This window comes from Hemicordylus capensis, chromosome 4, assembly GCF_027244095.1.
Source record: "Hemicordylus capensis ecotype Gifberg chromosome 4, rHemCap1.1.pri, whole genome shotgun sequence".
Lineage (NCBI taxonomy): Eukaryota > Metazoa > Chordata > Lepidosauria > Squamata > Cordylidae > Hemicordylus > Hemicordylus capensis.
In genome coordinates, this window is record NC_069660.1 from 286,803,849 (window position 1) to 286,825,080 (window position 21,232).

General features: G+C 45.6%; 1 protein-coding gene across 12 annotated transcripts in view; it reads left to right on the top strand.

Moving 5' to 3' along the window:
* The window catches only part of SPAG1 (sperm associated antigen 1), a 55,607-nt gene that overhangs the window by 26,404 nt on the left and 7,971 nt on the right, over positions 1–21,232 (top strand). For all 12 annotated transcript variants that reach the window (XM_053249732.1, XM_053249739.1, XM_053249736.1 and 9 more), the window contains one exon: positions 1,313–1,465. In XM_053249732.1, coding sequence (XP_053105707.1) covers positions 1,313–1,465 — 153 coding nt within the window. The remainder of the gene's footprint in view (positions 1–1,312; positions 1,466–21,232) is intronic.

Consider the following 21,232-nt stretch of genomic DNA (forward strand, 5'->3'; position numbering starts at 1 on the left):
TGAAAATGTGTTTAATTACTTTAGTGAGGGGTCTATCCATAAAGGTTTTAGTAGGGCAAAACAGTCTATAAACTCCTGCTATTCATTGTTTTCCTATTTAACTGTTTAATATGAGTGAACTAGTATCTGACAGGACCACACATACACAACCAATTGTTGTTATGGGAGACGTGATGCTGTTGCAAAGAGGGAAACTCCCAGTGCCTGGCTTCACATTATTGTGGAAGAAGAAAAGTAGTGGAGCTGGGACTGTGCAAATTCTGCATTCACACTGTGCAAGTGCAGTGGCATGTCGTATTTTGCATAGAGTTCAGCATCCTGAGATCTTTTTTATTTAAGAAAAATTAGTTTTTTATTGTTGAACAGTGAATGCTGATTTGGAAGTTATGGGCAATACTGGGTGAAATTTTAGAAGATAAGACTGAGCAGGATTTCCAGTGGTCAGAGTCTGATGCCCTGTGTAACTCTTGGTCCATTCCTGTAACTAGTCAACACAGAAAAAATTATGCAAACTGGGAAAATATTTCCAAATATTCTTAACTTTTCATAATTTATGCAGATTGCAAAATTCAGTTTTTTCTTGGTGCAGGATTTAGATTTAGAGCACAGTGTATACACAGCCTTGCTTGTACCCTTATTTAAATGGCTAGAATTCTCTTAAGTGCCTTGAAAATATCCTCATAGCCTACTTAACAGAAATTCCAGAATATTACTCCTTAATAATAATGCCTTCATGAATAAATTCAGAACCTGAGCACATAATGGAATGAGCTGCTCATACGTAGGCAGCTGAGAAGTTTTGTGCAAAAGTATTGTGTACTTTGAGATAGGACTTAATACATTTTTGGTGGCAATGTGGCCAATAAGGTGTTTGGTCCAAGCAGTTGGCAGTAATGACAGATTGCAAGGAGACAATTGATAACTCATTAGCCTGTTGTTATTTCTATACATTATTACCTATTGAATGTCTTGCAGCCACAATGTATTGTAATATAACACTCAGTCGTAGATACTGCTTCAGCAGAATTAAACCTTAATCCTCTAAGTTACTGCTGTACTATAAGTATCACTCAATTTAAATCTGGTCCTTGGCCATCTGATTAATAGGCTTTCCAGAATACCGCCACAATGTAGGAAGGACATAATAAAAAGGTTGGCACAAAACAGTGTACTGTACACTACTCTCTCTGATAAAAATCTGAAATATACCACTTACATGTTTATTACCGTGTTTTTAAATCTACATGCTTTTGTTTACTGTATTTTTCACCTTGTACTACTTGTAATAGTTTCTGTTCATTTTTTTTCTTAGTGCACTGGAACTTCATCCATATTCTCTTAAGCCTCTCTTGCGTCGAGCAATGGCGTATGAGTCAATGGAAAGATACCGGCAGGCGTATGTGGATTACAAAACATTACTTCAAATAGACAGTGGGATCCAGGCAGCAAATGACAGTATCAACAGGTAAGCACTTTTAAAATAATATGACCCTAATGCACCAATCTGGACAATTGTGCCAGTAAAATGGACCTGCAGTACTGGTATAACATAATTTTGTTGCAGTGGTTGCTATGCCCATCTTGCTTTCACGATAAGTCTTAGGCTCTTAGTGGGAGTATAATAACAGACTCCTTGCTTTTTATGTTTGTCTTTGCTTTTTTACTTTCAAAATTATTAGTTGCTGTAATTAAGAATTTTACAACCTAATTCTGTGTAGATTTAGGAGCACCTGAACAATTTTATATCAGAGATTTAAAGGTATGTAACTGCATTGGATTGAAATGTTCAGTTGTAAAGTGTGGATCATGATATGCTTGTGTTATGTATAGTTCCTGGCACATTATTGGCATTAAATAAATGTATGGTGACAAAGTCAATATTGCATTTAGTTAAATAAGAAGTAGAGGTGTGTGCTTAGTTAGCTATAGGATTTGCTGTTTCAGATGCACCATATACATTTGAGGGATAAATATAAAAAGTTAGGGCAATGATGGAAGCACCCAGTTCTTAGTCCAAACATGCTATCTGTCCTTTAATATCTGCATATATCCTTTCCTTATTTGTAAGGTATTAAATCTGAGTTTGGTCCTTTTCCTTATGTCTCTCCTATATTTTCTTCACTAATTGGGCTAGTTGTAAAATCAGAACTATGTAGGATTCATTATCCCAGGAACAATACTTTTGTGTTCTCCGTGTTGTTACTTGTCAACAGCAATGTCGTGCAATAGGAGAATTACAATAATTGTAGAGTACGTGTTTATACTTGTTCATATCCATTTAGGAGAGAATAAAAGCAAGTTTGCAATTTGTTGAAATCCCAGTAGCAATATGCTATGGGGTTTACTTCCTGGTTTTTTGGTGAATTGCTTATCCTCATCGTGGGATACTGGTTTGTTGCACCTGAAGGTTTTAGGTTTTCATAAGTGAAAGTTAGATGAGATCATAGGTCATCTAGTCCAACTGCCTGTTTAATGAGAGTACCACAATCTTACTGACTTCCCACAGAATGGGATTCAAGAAAATAGTACAGTAAAAACTGAGAGCAGAGGTGATTAGTGTAGAAGATAATGACTCCACAGAGCAGATAACTTCTGATGGCTCAAGCGAGCAAGCTGAACTATATCATGCAGCCAAGCCCTTTTTTCCAGATATCCATCTTTCATTATTTTTTTCTTAAGGTCTGCTGTTAGTACTAATGCTATAATGTTGATCATAATCTGCACAACCTCCACTCCTGTGGTGTGAGAGTTGCTCCCGTGTCTCTGGGGATGTGTGTATAGAAGGGCCAAGACTTGGGCAAACTGTGGGGAGCAGAATATCTGTGCTGAGGTTTGCCATGAACTCAGCTTTCAAACTGAAAGCATTTGGCCTGAACAACATCATTCATGTATTAATGAATCAGTTCACATATTTTTGTGCTGGCTGAAAATGCTGTAATAGTTTTATGTAGTTTTATTCTCCAGAAAGCTGACTTCTAATGTATTGTTCATTTCATTCTGAGGTCTGCACTGTACATTCATAGGAACCATTAGGACATGTTGTCCATTACTGATTGTGCTGTTTAAGTGCTGCTTACATTGAAGGCCAAACATTAACATATATATGTCTGTCTTCAGTGAAAGTTTAATATTCGTGTTGAGGGTAAATATCCTCTGCAAACCACTTAGTGATCCACCACTTTGAAACCACTCTCCTGTGCAGTAAAACTGAGTTGATCCTCCCCCCGGCCTGTTGTCCACCAAACAGTGCTGCTGAGCAGCTTCTTCCTGTTCCAGTTTTGGTGGATGTAAAATACTGGGTGGGGGGCGGAAAGTCATACTAGACTATATATAAACCAATCAATGCAATGTTCAGACTATGCAGCTGGCTCTTAGAATTCCCTACCTGTAATGATGTTTGTTTTCTGTCGTGATTACATAAATCACATAAATAGTTTGCTTCTTCTTGATAAGTATTAGAGGCATCCCACTCCCATGCTGATGGCACTTCTGCTGTCATGGAGAATGAAGATCTCAGGGAAGGAGGACATCAGTCTAAGGAAGAGGGAAACACTCCCTTAGCAGGGACCCCTTCCTTGGGTGATGCGCCCATATCCTCTCGCACAGAGGATACTCCTCCAGGATGTAGGGGCCTCTTAGTAGTGGGTGATTAGATCATTAGGGGCATAGAGAGGTTGCAGATGTCACGCTGCATCTAGGTAGGCTGTTGGGCAGTGCTGGGGAGGAGTCAGCTATCGTGGTGCATGTTGGCACCAACGATGTTGGGAAATGCAGTTGGGAGGTCCTGGAAGCCAAATTTAGGCTGCTAGGTAGCATACTGAATTCTAGGACCCCCAGGATAGCGTTCTCTGAAGTGCTACCTGTTCCACATGCAGAGACAGCAAGACAGGTGGAGCTGAGGGGTCTCAATGCATGGATGATACAGTGGTGCCGGAAGGAGAGGTTTAGATTCATTAGGCACTGGGATGCATTTTGGGGAAAGCGAATCCTGTACAAAAGGGACAGGCTCCACTTGAACCAAAATGGAACCAGACTGCTGGCGCTAAAAATCAAGAAGGTCGCAGAGCAGCTTTTAAAATGACCCCTAGGGGATTGCCGGTGTGAACAGGGTGGCATCTGATTCGGCTGGCAAAATCCCCTAAGGTGTGAGGGTGAACATGTTTCGAATAAATCAGAAGGGAACAGAGTAGAGCCAGGAGTTGAGCAGAAGGAAACACAGGACAGCTTGCCCAATAGGTCAAATGATGGTAAAGGGGGTAGCACACACCAACACCAGGTGAGGGACCCGGCGTATACCATATTTTATGGACTATAAGACGCTACGGACTATAAGACGCACCTTAATTTTAATCCAGTTTTTCAGTTTTAACATATTAAACTGTTATCAATAGTTTACAAAGCCAAACTGAAAAAATAACATTTGCCATTATTTATAAAACCAAACAGACCTTTAAAATCCCAGAAAACTTTCATCTGAACTTTCCTTCTCCTCCTCCCCTCCCACTTCTTCGTCGTCATCATCGTCGTCCTCCTCCTCTTCACTTCTCTGAACTTTCCTTCCACTTCTCTGAACTTCCCTTCTCCTCTAGCCTCCATCTCCCCTCCAAGCCCTCCTACCGCACCCTGCTCTGTCCTTTCCCTCCTTCTGCCATGGAGCAGAGCAGAGTGCCTTGTTTGCAGGGCCTTAGGCCCAGAACGGAGAAAGCAAGGGCGCAAACGGCGAAAGCGGACAACTCTGCTGTGAGTGCGGCCACCACCAAGCATGCCTCAGCCGCGCCCAGGACCACCGCGTTCCCCCCTGGGCGAACGGCCATCCACGGCGATGCTCCCCACTGCGGGAGCGGGTGCCTCGAAGAAGGGCCGCGGCGGCGCGTGAAGGTGCGCACAGTGACGGCCGCCATTTTGACTCGGCCTTCGAGGCCGACGCGGACCAGGCGAGGGCCCAGTGGCAGGGCAGGAGGGCCCAGGTGCTGGAAGCTTTTGCGGTGGCACGATCCTCGGAGGCCAACGGCTCGTCGGGGGAGGAGGAGGAGTCCATGGCCCAAGCGGCAGAGGGTGAGCTGGAGCGGCAGTCCCCAGGTGGCACGGGGCTAATAGAGGGTTGCCCCCAACCCCCTCCTTTAGCATCGGTACAGGCTTTGCCGGGGGATACCGCGCCCCCCCCCGAATCTGTTGGGCAGGCTTACGAGTATAAGACGCAGTTACGAGTATAAGACGTACCTGAATTTTGGTGGATATTTTTCGAGGAAAAAAGCGCATCTTATAGTCCATAAAATACGGTAGGTGTCTGTATAACAGTGCCAGAAGCCTCTGAGCTAAGATGGGTGAGCTGGAGTACTTGGTCACTAATGAGAACATAGATATAGTGGGTGTAACAGAAACCTGGTAGAATGGTGAGAACCAGTGGGACATGATTACCGTATTCCTGGATATAAACTCTACAGAAGGGACAGGGAAGGGAGGGTTGTGGGAGGAGTGGCGCTGTATATCAAAGAAGGGATAGATTCCAGTAAGCTAGAAAACCTAGGTGGACCAGAGTCCTCCACAGAATCATTATGGGTAACATTACGAGGACTGAAATGAAATGTGTTATTAGGGACGTGCTATCGCCCTCCAGATCAAAACGCAGAGAGTGACCTGGAGTTGGAAAAACAAATAAGAGGCACCAAAGAGAGACAGGGCAGTAATAATGGGTGACTTCAACTACTCAAAAAGACTGGGTAAATTCACATTCAGGTAATGAGAGAGAGTTCAAATTTCTAGATGAGCTAAATGACTGTGCCTTAGAACAGTTATTGGCTGAACCAGCCAGAGAGATGGCGACTTTGGATTAAATCCTATGTGGTACCCAGGACCTGGTGTAAGATGTCAGAGTTGCAGAACCATTGCGTAGCAGTGACCCTAGTGTGATCCAATTCAGCATATATGCAAGTGGAGAATTGTCAAGGAAGTCCAACACAGATGCATTGGACTTCAAAAGAGGAAACTTCTCAAAAATGAGAGGACTGGTAAGAAAGAAACGGAAAGGGGAAGTCAGGAGGGTCAAATCACTCCAGAAAGCATGGGACTTATTTTAAACCACAGTACTAGAAGGACAGTTGGAATGTATACCAAGGAGGAGGAAAGGTGCCACCAAGTTGAGGAAGATGCCAGTGTGGCTAACAAGTAGAGTCAGGGAAGTTATAAAAGGGAAGAAGACTTCCTTCAGAAAATGGAAGTCCTGCCCAAATAGAACAGGAAGGAACATAAACTCTGGCAAAAGAAATGTAAGGACACAATAAGGGATGCAAAGAGAAGGTTTGAGAAGCATATAGCTAAAAGTGTCAAGGGGAATAACAAAAGCTTCTTTAAATATATCAGAAGTAGAAAACCTTCCAGGGAAGCAGTTGGACCCTTAGATGAGGGTGTGAAAGGGATTATTAAGGAGATTGCAGAGAAGCTGAATGAGTTGTTTGCATTTGTCTTCACAGCGGTGGATACTGACCATATACCCTCTCCAGAATTGAGTTTTTCAGGTTTAGTGGTTGAGGAACTGGGCGAATTTGAGGTGACAAGGGAAGATGTTCTAAACTGTCTTGAAAAGCTAAAAATTAACAAATTGCCAGAGCCAGATGGCATTCACCCAAGAGTTCTGAAGGAACTCAAATGAGAAATTGCCGATTTCCTAGCAAAAATATATAACTTGACCCTACAATCAGGCTTTGTACCAAAGGACTGGAAAGCAGCCAATGTGACTCCAATTTTCAAGAAGGGATCCAGGGGGGATCCGGGAAATTACAGGATGGTCAGCTTAACTTCGGTGCTGGGTAAATTGATAAAGAGCATACTTAAAGACAAAATTGTTAAACATATAGAAGAGCAGGCATTGTTGAAGGAGAACCAGCATGGCTTCTGCAAGGGAAAGTCTTGCCTCACTAACCTTTTGGAGTTCTTTGAGAGTGTCAACAGACGTGGATAAAGGTGATCTGGTTGACGTAATATACTTGGACTTCCAAAAAGCTTTGGATAAATTTCCTCACCAAAGGCTCTTGAATAAACTTAGCAATCCTGGAATAAGGGGACAGGTTCATGTGTAGATAAGTAACTGGTTTAAGGACAAGAGACAGAGAGTAGGAATAAATGGACAGATTTCACAATGGAGGTAGGTAGGAAGTGGGGTCCCCCAGGAACTGGTACTGGGACCAGTGCTCTTTAACTTGTTCATAAATGATCTAGAAGTTGGGGTGACCTGCAAAGTGGCCAAATTTGCAGATGACACTAAACTATTTAGGGTAGTGAAATCCACAATGGATTGTGGGGAGCTCCAAAAAGATCTCTCCAAACTAGGGGACTGGACAACAAAATGACAAACGGGATTCAATGTAAGCAAATGTAAAGTGATGCACATTGGGGCAAAAAACCTCAACTTCACTTATATACTGATGGGATCTGAGCTGTCGGTGACTGACTAGGAGAGAGATCTTGGGGTCGTGGTAGACAGCTCATTGAAAGCGTTGTCTCAGTGCGTGGCAGCTGTGAAAAAAAACTAATTCCATGCTAGGAATCATTAGGAGAGGAAGTGAAAATAAAACTGCTAATATAATAATGCCCTTATACAAATCTATGGTGCGGCCACATCTGGAGTACTGCGTACAGCTTTGGCCACCGTATCTTAAGAAGGATATTGTAGAACTGGAAAAGGTGCAGAAGAGGGCAACCAAAATGATCAGGGCCTGGAGGACCTTCCTTCATTAGGCTAGGCTACAGCATCTGGGGCTCTTTACCTTGGAAAAGAGGCGACTAAGGGGAGACATGATCAAAGTGTATAAAATTATGCATGGCGTGGAGAGGGTAGACAGAGAGAAATATTTCTCCCTCACAACACTAGAACCAGGAAACCGAGGGTTGGGAAATTTAAGACCAACAAGAGGAAGTACTTTTTCACACAGCTCATAATTGATCTATGAATTTCCTTGCCATGGGATGTGGTGATGGCCACCAGCTTGGATGGCTTTAAAGGGGGTTTAGACAGATTCATGGAGGACAGGTCTATCAATGGCTACTAGTCTGATGGCTGTGGGCCATCTGCAGCCTCAGAGGCACGATGCCTCTCGATACCAGTTGCAGGGGAGCAACAGCAGGAGAGAGGGCATGCACATACCTCTTGCCTGCTGGCTCCCCAGAGGCATCTGGTGGGCCACTGTGTGAAATAGGATGTTGGGCTAGATGGGCCTTGTGCCTGATCCAGCAGGGCTGTTCTTATGTTCTAAGCATGACTTGTCCCCTTAGCTAGCAGGGTCTGCCCTGATTGCATATTAATGGGAGACTACATGTGAGCACTGTAAGATATTCCCCTTAGGGGAAGGAGCTGCTCTTGGAATAGCAGAAGGCTCCAAATTCCCTCCCAGCATCTCCAAGATAGGGCTGAGAGAGATTCCTGCCTGCAACCTTGGAGAAGCCGCTGCCAATCTGTGCAGACAATACTGAGCTAGATGGACCAATGGTCTGACTCAGTATATGGCAGTTTCCTATGTTCCTCCTCCTCCCTGTATCCCTAACTCAAAACAGGTGGAAGAAATGACCTCTTCTGCTTCTCTCCTACTCATGAAGCAGATGTGGCAAGCTGTGCATGCACTCTCCTTGTCTAGGCACAGTTCCATTGCCATATTTGTATGGCCAGCCTTGATGTTTGCAGGCAGTCAGCAGCCCTCTGTGGAACGTCCTGGACTTGATTCATGCGTCTTCCTTTTTGGGGACTCCTCTCCAGCCTCTAACAGATCAGCAGGTGGTGCAGCAGCAAATGGCTGACAGGCAGGATAGAAATAGGATTTGTAAAATATATGGCCTTCTCAATATCTCATGACCTGTTCTTTTTGTATCATCCCCCCTAAAGAACAACTTGGGTTCAAAACACTTGGAGGTTTTCATGAAAACTTTACATGTGAGACATTGTTAGGAGTCTTAACAGAACTACATTAACTAATATGTGCACTGTTTTGGTGTTGTATTCAGTTCATCCCACTGAAATTTAGTCTTCGATCACTTAGGCATTTTGTTTCCATTTGCTGACTTAACCTGCTGACTTTTTAACTGAATTATAGTATGGAACTCTTGCTGTTATTCTAGGCCAGGGCTGGACTGATTTCAGTCTTTTTCTACTAGAATCCCTGTGATTCAGCAGTAGGTAGCATCCAAAGCAATGCTGGTGGAACAGTACTAATACCAGCCAATTCCCCTACTCCTCCTTGCTGCAGTCCCCTGAGCTGCCCCAGAACAGTTCTTGAAGCTCTTCTTGTAGAAACTGCCGCGGACCAATTTCTGAGGATTCCTCTCAGCCTGCAGCCACTCATGCTGCATTCCATGCTCTTACAGAGGGTTCCTTGACCCTCAGGAATGGCTTTTCAGGGGTTTGCAGCAATAAGGAAGTGGTGGGGGGAGGGACTTGAGCTAGCCTTACTGTGCCAATGCCACTCTGCGTGCTACCCAGTGTGTGGTAAACTTATAAAGGAAGGGTAAGTCAGGGCAGGGTAAGAAGGGGAAAACATCTATCGGGCAGTCTGCACTGCCTGAAATAACTAGCAGATAGTTTGTCCAGGCTCTCTGCGGCACGGGCGTGGGAGGGGGGAGTTCACTCTGGGCTCCTCTGGAGCCTGAGCCACAGGGCTTTCATGGCCTTTTCCATTGGCGGCCTGGGTTCTTTGAACCTGTTTGCACAATGGTGGCTCTGCCCCTGGGTTGGATGTTTCTTCTTCTTTCTCCCCCCCACCTCCTGCCCCATCTCGCTTCTTGCTTGCCCTCCCTCTCTGTTCCCCTCCTGACCCGGCCCTTCAATGGGCGCTGGGGCTTTGCCCCGCCGCCCCTTCCCCTCCTGACCCAGCTTCCAAGGGGCACCGGGGCTTTGCTCCGCCACTCTTTCCCCTCCCAACCCTGCCTTCAGTGGGAGCTGGGGCTTCGCCCCACTGCCCCTTACCCTCCTGGCCTGGCCTCCTTCAACAGGCACTGGGGCTTTGTCCTCCTGCCCCTTTCCCTCCCAACCCAGCCTCCACCGCCAGCCACCCACCCACTTTTCCAAGCAGGCCACCGCCAGCTGCACCCTTCCCTAAGCGGCCAGCTGCCTTGCTGCCAGCTTTCCCCAAATGGCCCACCACTCTTGCGACTGGTGCCCAGACAATCCGACACATCCGCAGCTCAGCCAATCAGCTGGGTGCCGGGACGCACATTCTAAAGGCGCACCCAGGAGGATTGGATTAGGATGGATAGATAGATAGATAGATATTTATTTTGTCTCGGAGAGCCTTGTTTCTGTAATAAGTATGTTACTTGAAAAGGGGATAACGAGAAGCTTATTTAATCTCCCCCATCACCATGTCCAGCACTAATTTTGGCAAGTGTGCCTTGTCTAGTTCCTAAATTTTTGGGCTGGTTCCTAGAGCCGAAGAAAATTTCTCAAGGCCTGGTGTCGGTGACAGGGGCATAGCTACAACTGAACCAGAGGGAGGGAGATAAATGTCCCTGGCCCGCCGTTGCAGGGGAGCCCGCTGGCTGGGTGACAGCTTGCTCTTTGTTCTCTCCTTGTGCCTCTCTAGAGAAGAAGATGAGGGTGCAGGGGCGCATTTTAGGTTTTGACTCAGGGCCCACTCGAAGCTTATTATGTCCCTGGTTAGTGATTTGTATTAAGTAACCGTGAGTATGCATTTGTGCTTAATAAGAGTGCTTTGCTACATCAACCACCTCATCCAGCATTCTTGGAATCCTGGCACTATATGATCCACCAGAAACTAGGCAATGGTTTCCCTGTGGACGACTATCTACCTTTAACTATCCCTATTCTAGATTCTATTTTGCTTTTGAATCCCAGAATTAAGGTTGCCTTTTTTCTTTTGAAAGTCTTATAATGTGGTGGTTTGGTTACATACGTAAACCATTTGATATTTAAGAACAAAAGAACAGCCCTGCTGGATCAGGCACAAGGCCCATCTAGTCCAGCATCCTGTTTCAAACAGTGGCCCACCAGATGCCTCTGAGAAGCCCACAGGCAAGAGGTATGTGCATGCCCTCTCTCCTGCTGTTGCTCTCCTGCAACTGATATTTAGAGGCATCCTGCCTCTGAGGCTGGAGGTGACCTTTCGCCTTCAGACTAGTAGCCATTGATAGAGTTCCCCCCCGTTAATTTATTGAAACCCCTCTTACAGGGGCGTAACAAGGCTGGAGTGGGCCCAGAGACAAAATTTTAAAATGGGCCCCTCGCTCACACACACACACACACACACACACACACACACACACACTTCACAATATATAGTGCACTCACATCCCCATTATGCCAGCTTCTCTAGAAAACTCCACTCCCTCGCTTTAACCCCGTCCCTCCACCCTCCCATGGGGAAGAGCGCTCCCTGCTCAGAGTTGCTTCTGCAGACAAGGACTTTGCTGCATGCATGCCGACTTTGCTCCGAACTTGGGGTTGGATTTTCCACTGCACCAAAGCTCTGCAGGTGTTGGGGAGTCATGTGACTTTCCTCTGGGGGGCCCCTCGAGGCATGGGGGCCCCCAGGCAGCCACCTCCCCTTGCCTAATGGTAGTTACGCCCCCGCCCTCTTAAAGCCATTCAGGTTGTTGGCTGTCACATCTTGTCGCAGAGAATTCCATAGGTTGTTTATGCATTATGTGAAAAAGTACTTCCTTTTGTCAGTCTTAAATTTCTTGGCAATCAGTTTCATGGGATGACCCCTGGTTCTAGCATTATGAAAGAGGGAGAAAAATTTCTATCAACTTTCTCCACACCATGCATTATTTTATAGACCTCTGACATGTCTCTCCTCACTCATCTTTTTTCTAAACTAAAAAGCCCCAGGTGTTGTAGCCTTGCCTCATAAGGAAGGTGCTCTAAGCCCCTAATCATCCTGGTTGCCCTCTTCTGCACCTTTTCCAGTTCTACAATGTCCTTCTTAAAATATGGTGACCAGAACTGTACACAGTACTCCAAATGTAGCCGCATCATATTTTTGTATAAATTACATTATTAGCAGCTTTATTTTCAATCCCCTTCCTAATGATTCCAGGCATGGAATTGGCCTTTTCCACATTTAATCCCATGATATTTAGAGAAATGGGCCAGCTCATTTCTTGAATAGTGTGTGGTATCATTGAATCAGTTAAATAGATAAAAAACTTTTCTCTTTTTTTGGCATTTGTTATAGGTGGTGCTATCTTTAACAGTATCATAGTGTAAGTGATTTCTGTTATGTGAAATGGATAACATGAAACTCACCTGGTGTAAACTCCGTTTTCTATATATTATGTCTTATGTTTATAGAAAGACACTCTCAAAATTTCCCAAATTTACTTTCCAGTTGCTTGCTTGCTTCTTTAAGATTGCTTCTTTTAACACTTTGACTTTCCCCCCCTCTAGGCCTTATTTATGCCTTTTGCTTCACTGCTTATTACTCCTTCCTTCCTGGCAATCCATCTCCTTATTTCAGCTGCTTCCTTCTCTTCCTCCTCCTGCTGGTAATTCATTTTAAGCTTGCAAAGTATTTGTTTTTGTACGATACGAAATAAAATTAAACTGCATGGAAATGATATATGAACCTTGAGACTTGAAAAATTCTGTGTTGGGTGCTGTTGAATTGGTTTCCTATGTCGTCACTACTGAGTTCCTTAAAGGTCTTCAGCAAAATCCTCTTGGTAATACAAAATATGAGGGGAGTCTAAATATCTTGAAGTTGATTCACACATTTCCCAAGTGTTGTGAAAGCAGCTGATCTGGGACGTGAGCCATTGAATCCATTAGAATGGGTTCTGCGCCTGCGTGGAAGCCTCTCAGTGTTGAGTTCCACAGCTCCTTTAAGGCGCCTGTGCCCCGCCCCACATGACCACGTGGCTATTTAAGGCGGGAGGAAGCGCAGGCACCTCAGTTCCTTTGCGACCGCCATGGAGATCGGTACATCGGTTTCTACGGCTCCTCGTTCTGGTTCCTTAGCTGTTCTATTAAATTTCTACTGTTTTCAACGGATATTTGACTATGGACTGCCTTTGGATTACGCTTTTGGACTTTTAACTGTTGACGGATTTGACTAACATTCGGCTTTTTGACATTGGACTGTTTTTCTGACCACGTTTGTGAGTACTGGACTGCTTGTTTTTTTATTCATAACTCTAAAATAAAAAAGGGGGGAAAAGAATGGATATCCCAAAATCTAAAAAGACTTTTAAATGCTGCGAGAAGTGTAAAGCGAAATTGCCCTCTCAAGATGCCCACAATCTCTGTTTGTTCTGTTTGGGTGAGGCGCACAATGCTACGTCGTGTAAAATTTGTCAGTCTTTCTCCAAGCAAACATGGAGAAATCGGGAACTACGCTTGAGGGCTTCGCTGTATGATGATGTTTTGACTCTTTCAACTTCTAAGTCGCCCCATCATTCTCATGGCTCGAGGGACCTGGATGCTATAGCACTAGCAATAGCAATAGCACTTACATTTATATACCACTCTATAGCCGGAGCTCTCTAAGCGGTTTACAATGATTTAGCATATTGCCCCCAAAATTCTGGGTACTCATTTTACCAACCTCGGAAGGATGGAAGGCTGAGTCAACCTTGAGCCCCTGGTCAGGATCGAACTTGTAACCTTCTGGTTACAGGGCGGCAGTTTTACCACTGCGCCACCAGGGGCTTATTGCACCACCAGGGGCTATCCAGTCTAAAACCTCGAAGCCCACCGAAAAACCTCCACACGCCTTGAAAAGGCAGGGGAATAAAATGGCTGCCGCGTCTGATCCCACCAAAAGGGCCAGAAAGCTGTCGACATCGAGCTCTACCCCCTCACCCAGCTCGGCCCAGGATGTACTGTTTGTCTCTGAATCGAAACCTTCAACGCTGACACGTTCGGCATCGAAACAGCCAGCCTCTGGATCAAAGCCTTCAACACTGACGCACCTGGCATCGAAGAAGAGAAAATCTTCTTTGTCGAGACCTTCGACACCGACACAGTTGACATCGATGCAATCACCCTCCATGCCGAAGCCTTCGACGCCGACCCACATGGAAATGAGACCGAAGGCGTTGACTTCGATATCGAGCAGGATGACATCGAGAGAACCTTCCACTTCAATGCGGTCGGCTGAACCAGTGATACCCGACACGTTACTGTCGATGTCGACATTCTCGATACCGTCGGGAAGGGATTTGATGCCAGCACCGACGCCGATCAAGTCCCCTCCGACATCAGGAGATGTTGAGCAGGCATCGACCTGAACACACCGACCCTTTATATCTACAATCACCCCTCGCTTTAGGGCTTCTATGACATTTGCCCTTGAGCATGAGGATCTATCCGATAATGAGGGAGCTTCATTGGATCCGGGCACAGCTCAGTCTCTTCTGAACATGCTGGAATCCAACACTACCACGCCATCTACCTTTAAAGGTTTTCCTCGCTCGGAAGAGGAAGCTCCTCCCGGGCCCGTGGTTCCTGCGTCACAAATACTGACTGCAGCCCGGCTTGCTACACCTACACCATGGCACACCTGTAGATTTAGCCATGAAGTTTCTCCATCAAATGAAAGAGCTTTACCTGGCACATCATCACCCGGCTTAGACTATGACTTTGATGAAAGCAGGGTTTGGCGTGTAAATGCGTTACCAATTCAGAATCTCTCGACAGGTGATGCACCTTCTGCCCCAAACCGGAAACAACATTCTTCCATTGCTACACAGACGCCAGTGGCATTACAGCATTCTTCCATTGCGACACAGACTCGAGTGGCATTGTCTACAACACACACACAAGCTTCCGTGCCACAACTGTCTTCCAAGGCGGTGCAAACGGAGGAATACATCCCATCTAGCCCACTGCATTGCCAGTAACACCCATACCACCAGTGCCGCACTCTCCATCACTGCATAAGACAGAAGACAGTCACCATGGGTCTTACAATTTTGAATCTTACGTCGAAACCGTTGAGGCAGATCCCTCACTGGATGTGGCTACACCTTCACATGTCTCCCCAACGGAAGAGCTGGAAGCTTATCATCTCCATGTCAAGAACATGGCTGCAGCCCTAGGCCTGGACTTAGCCTCTCAGGTTAAAACAATTGATGACCCAGTGTATAATTTTATGGCCCGGTCTCAATCGGCCAAACCAGTCGCCCTGCCTCTCCTGCCAATTATTTCAAACGCTGCTCAGTGTACATGTGCAGTTCCTCATACTTCCACTCCGATGTCTAAAGGACTAGAAGGTCTCTGCCAAGTACAGGAGCAGGACAACACATACCTTTTTAAGCACCCAATACCCAACTCTTTACTTATTGACTGTGCTACCACTTCTCATTCTGGAAGACGACATACTACACCCGCGGACAAAGAAGGCAGGAAACTGGATGTATTAGGCAGAAAACTGTATTCAACTTCTTGCCTCATGGTTAAAGTGGCCAATTACTCAGCCTGTATAGATAAATATAGTTACTGCCTTTGAGAAAACCTAGAAAAGGACCTGGACACGCTCTCACTCGAACAACTGAAAGCCCAGTTCAGGAAGACTCTGCAAAGGGCAGGGGATCTGACCTGTCAACAGCTAAGTACAGCTAAACACTTGGCTGAGTCAGTCTCAATCAATTACAGCAGCAATTACTTTAAGACTTCATGCTTGGTTATGCTCAGCCTCTTTACAACAAGATATGAAGGATAAGATTGAAGGTCTGCCTTTTGATGGCAAAGGCTTATTCTCCGAAGAGACCGATGCAACTATGGAAAAGATGAAGAAATCCAAGTTCACCGTGAAAACTTTCACTTCAACTTCCTCTGCCTCTGCATCTTATACGATGAAACAGAGAAACTTCTATCGTCCCCGTGCGGGCTACAGACCACAGGAAAGAAGGGACTACCGAAAAACTTATCAACCCTTTTCCAAACGGACCACACAACAAAAGAACAAATACCCCTCTGCCCAATGCAACAAACAGGGAGAGCGCAATAAACAGCGTCTTTGAGATTCAGGACAGCCCATTGCACACCAAAACATCTGTTCAACTGCTTCTTCCAACTCCACACAACAGCTGGGAGAAGACATTGTCGGCCTACAATATCCATGTGCTGACTCCAATAGCCAACACTACCACCAGATTGGCAAGTCATGCGCAAGCATGGCGCCACATAACATCAGATCGCTGGGTCTTGAAAATTATCACGTCAAGCTATGCGATAAGAGTTCAAGGCCCGACCACAATTTCGGGGCCTACGTTTCACGAAGGCAACTCCTGCCTTACTGCAAGAAGCACAAGAACTCCTACAAAAGAAAGCGATAGCCCGGGTGCGATGGGCCCATCGGTGGGAGGGGTTCTACTCCTGCTACTTCCAAGTCCCGAAGAAGGATGGCAGACTCCGTCCGATATTGGACCTGAGAGGTCTCAACAAGTTCGTGCAAGTGAAAAAGTATCGGCTGACAACATTACAAGACATCCTGCCACTTTCAGGAGCGCTGGCTTGTGACATTAGATCTAAAAGATGCCTGTTTTCACATAGCAATCCGCCCTTCCTACCAGAAGTACCTGAGATTCACTGTAGGCACCTCAGTCTACCAGTACCAAGTCCTGCCCTTCAGACTCTGCACGGCCCCTCGCGTATTCACCAAATGCATGGTGGTGGTAGTGGCCCACCTCAGAACAAAAGGCCTGAAGATATACTCATTATCTCGACGACTGGCTCCTGACATTATGAGACAAAGGAGAGTTACTTTAGCAGATAAAGTATATGTTATACCTTCTCAAGGACCTGGGGATCCAGATAAACTGGAAAAAAATCTCATCTGACCCCAGTGTCCACCATATCTTACGTAGGAGCAGTGTTGGACACCGATGCGGGTCGGCCTTCTTGCCGGAGGACCGATATCTGACTATTACAAGTCTGGTTCGTCAATTTCAAACCTCCCCACTGCAGCCAGCTCAACAAATCCAATGTTTACTGGGTCTGATGGCCTCATGCAATTTGACGGTTCGTTACGCACGACTGAAGATGAGAGAGCTCCAACTTTGGTTCCTGTCCTCCTTCCATTCACACAGGGACGATCCCAGGAACAAATTGTTGATACCACTATCAATTCTGAGGTCCCTATCTTGGTGGACACAGAGTACCAATGTGCTGAGAGGGATCCCATTTCGACTACAGCCCCCATTGGTATGGTTAACAACCGATGCTTCACTCGGAGGTTGGGGGGCCATTGCAATTCAAGAATGGCACAAGGTCTGTGGACAAAGGCCCAGCGGCTGCTTCACATAAATTTCCTGGAACTTCTGGCAGTTTTCCAGGCCGTGAAGGCTTTCCTTCCGATGCTCCGTGGTCAGGTAGTGCAATTGCAATTGGACAACACCACTGCAATTGCCTACATCAACCGTCAAGGGGGAACGGTGTCCAGATCTCTTTGCGGGCTCAGCATTCAGATTTGGCATTGGTGCATCATCACCCCCATAGCCCTACATATCAAGGGAACAGACAATGTTCTGGCAGACGACCTGAGCCGTACCTTCTGGACAGACACCCATCACTAATGGGAACTGAACGACCTCTACTTGTGGCCGATATTCAACCTCTGGGGGTCTCCGGAAATAGACTTATTTGCTACAGCACAGAATGCAAAGTGCAGACGCTACTGCTCGAGAGCAGACCACGACCCCTCCTCCATGGGGGATGCGTTCCAGGTAGACTGGTCACTGTACCTGAGTTACATGTCCCCACCATTGCCCTTGGTGAGCAGGGTAGTGGTGAGGATTCTGGAAGGACTGGTGAAATGCATTCTGATCACACCGTGGTGGCCCCGCCAAGCGTGGTTTCCACATCTACTCAAACTCTCTGCTCACACCTAAAAGAGACTTCCTACCTTTCCAGATCTTTTGGTGCAAGAAGACGGCCTGGTGCTTCACCCAGGGGTCCTAACTCTACAACTCACGGCATTGAGGATCGGCTTTTGAGAAAGATACTGCTAAATGAACGAAAACCCTCCACTAGGAAGAATAATGCAAGCAAGTGGAAGCGATTCACCCCCTATACTGCAAAACATGGCTTCCGTCCATTGAAAGCATCTTTATATCAGATCCTTTTCTACCTTACTACACTTAAAACCACAAACCTTTCTAACGTCTCTATAAAGGTACACCTAGCTGCACTGTCTGCTAAACATCCGGGATGGGATGGCAAAACGGTTTTTTCACACCCTTCCTGCAAAAGCTTCCTGAAGGGTGTCTCTATTCTATTTCCTCCTATTCAACAACCTATAGAACCATGGAGCATATCCTTAGTCCTTTCAGTTCTGACAGAACTTCCTTTCGAGCCTCTTAAGATGGCTGGTATGAAGTTAACATCCCTAAAAACTGCGTTCTTGGTAGCTATTACAATGGCCCATAGAGTGAGCAAACTAACAGCTCTCCACATAGATGTACCATATATATGCCCGTTTTTACCAAGACAAAGTGCTCTTACACCCTGACATCTCCTTCTTGCCGAAGATTGTGTCGGATTTCCATATCAACCAGGATATTGTGCTGCCAACTTTCTTTAAGTCCCCTTCTTCTGCTTTGGAAAAGGCCCTACACTCTTTGGACGTCTGCAGGACTCTGTTATATTACCTCTCAAAAACCAAACTGATGAGGAAAACAAAGAAACTCTTTATTTCTTACAATGGAAAGTCAATGGGACGGGCCTTGTCCCGTCAAAGGCTCTCTCATTGGCTAGTGGAAACCATCATAATGGCCTACACGCTGCAAAAAGTTGATCCCCCTAGGTCCATTAAAGCACATTCAACAAGGGCCTATGGGACTTCGGCGGCATGCCTATCTTGCATATCATTCCATGACATTTGTAAGGCCGCTACTTGGTCTTCCGAACAGCCTTTTGTGAGGCATTATGCTATCGATTTACGGTCTGCAGCGGAGGCGAATTTTGGGGGAGGTGTTCTCAAAAGGGTGTTACAATAACTCTACTGCTCCCTCCTCCTTTATGGAGCTAACTAAACACCCATTCTAATGGAGTCAATGGATCATGCCCCAGATAAACAGGTTGCTCACCTGTAACTGATGATCTGGTAGTGATCTGTTGACATCCATTAGACCCTCCCGAACCTCCCCTCCGCAGTAGAACTATCTCTACAGTAGAGCTTACCTGCTACATCAGATGTTGTGACTGCCTCGGCGGTCTCCAAGGAACCAAGGTGCCTGCGCTTCCTCCCGCCTTAAATGGTCACGTGGGGCGGGGTGCAGGCACCTTAAAGGAGCTGTGGAACTCAACACCGAGAGGCTTCCACGCAGGCGCAGAACCCATTCTAATGGATGTCAACGGATCACTACCAGATCATCAGTTACAGGTGAGCAACCTGTTTTTTTGTGACTAGATCCCACACCATTCCAGTAATGTATCATGTAGGTTGGGGGACTGATGTGCTAATATTACCATGCTAATGTTATGTTATCTATGCTAATGTTACCAGCTGAAGGAGGGATAACATTGTTGGGCTATTAATATTTGAAAGGCAAGAAACTGGATGACTTTGCTTGCACAGTAATTTGCTACTGTCCAAAAAAGAAAGTTTTGAAGTTGAAAATCAGTTACTTCTCTCTGTGCAGCTTCTTCTCTTGGGGCTTGTGGATGATCTGTGTGAGAATCCTGACACACAAATTGTATTTAGCTGATCGCGTAAGACTTTTGATGGTCTTGGATACCAATCATGAGTATCTGGGAACTCCTCTTGAATGGCTTCTCTCATCATCTGATAAAGGACACTCTTGTTCCTGGTGAAGAAGTTGTACCTGGCAGTATTGAAAGGTGTCAAGGAAATTACATGAAGTGCCTTTAATATTCTGTCAAATGCCAAATAATATTAGGCCCTGTGTGACTCTCTGAAATCTTTGTTACTAGCCGTTCTGTATGTTTGTGCCAAGTTCTGGTGTGAATTCCTGATGACACAGAGCTTGATCTTCTTTTTGTCTCTATCCAGGATTCCACAATCTCTGCACAGGTCCATAGCTAGCCTAAAAGTTCTGGGGCATGGGGAGGAGTTGATCTAGTCTTTTAAAGACAGTTTGCAGCCTTTGGCACTTATGCTTATTTGTGCAGAAAGAAAGAAATTAAGGGGCAGAGGAAAAGTTAGGGGAAAAGGCCCGTCCTGCCCCTTCTCTCTGACTACAAGCCTTTCTCTACCTGTGTGAGATTGGAGTGGTTTTGGGATTGTGCACTCTTCTCTTGCTCCTTTCAACTGAACTGGGGGATTTCACTTCTGCTTGAATGTGAGATCTCTTTGAATCTGCCATAAAAAGGCAAGGCTTGCTTCTGCTTTCATTCTGGATAGAACCATGAGGGAAGAGGCTGAACATTTAGTAATCCGGGATGCAAAGTTGATGCAGAGAGCCATCTAAATTTGAAGTATAGATTAAACTGTTAGTAATTGCTTCTGGCCCTGGATCCTGAAACATAATAAATGGAAGTTCCTGTTGCATGGTTAGAGAATTGTATCTTGTGAAGAATGTCATGGCTTATCTTCTGTTAAGATTGAATAACTGGGGATGTGTTAAACCAGTTCTCCAGGATTTGTAAAGATTCTTATGGTCTTCAAGGGGCAATTCAATCTGACCAATTAAATCCCAAACACTTGGGTCCCATGCAGTGTTCTCTCTAATTCTCCCCCTACCCCCAGAAACAGCTATAGGGCTAGTGCACACACATCTTTATCACATGCAGAGGTGACAGGGGCCTTATCATGTGTGGGTTGGACGGATGAAGTATTGTCCAAACCAGCTCATATTTTAGCCTTGCAAGTTGTATTGTAAGCTTGCCTTCCTTCAGCTCCCATTGAGGCCCAGTGCAGACATAATGGTGCTCAGGCACCAAACCATGGTAGGAAGCACCCCAAAGGCTTACATGTCTCCCCCGCCACACATACACTCTTTTTCAGTTTTTACTATGGTTAGGGTTGCATCTGCACCAAAGTTTTTGCTAACCATAGCTTTCCTCTGACCATGGTTTCAAACAGTGGCTTGGTGCAGACTATATTTAGTGAAAACATTGGTGGAAACATAATACTGAGCAGAGTTATCTCTAAACCTGAAAGGGAGGTGATAATTCTTGAGTGAGAAAGGAGGTAGGAGCTCTCCCAGTTGCCCAACAATGGTTTGGCATTTCAGAAGCAGTTAAGTGAGCGTTGGGTCTGAATGAGATACAATGCAGTATAGCCTTTAAGTTTGTACCTAGTTGGATCAGAATTGACATATTGAC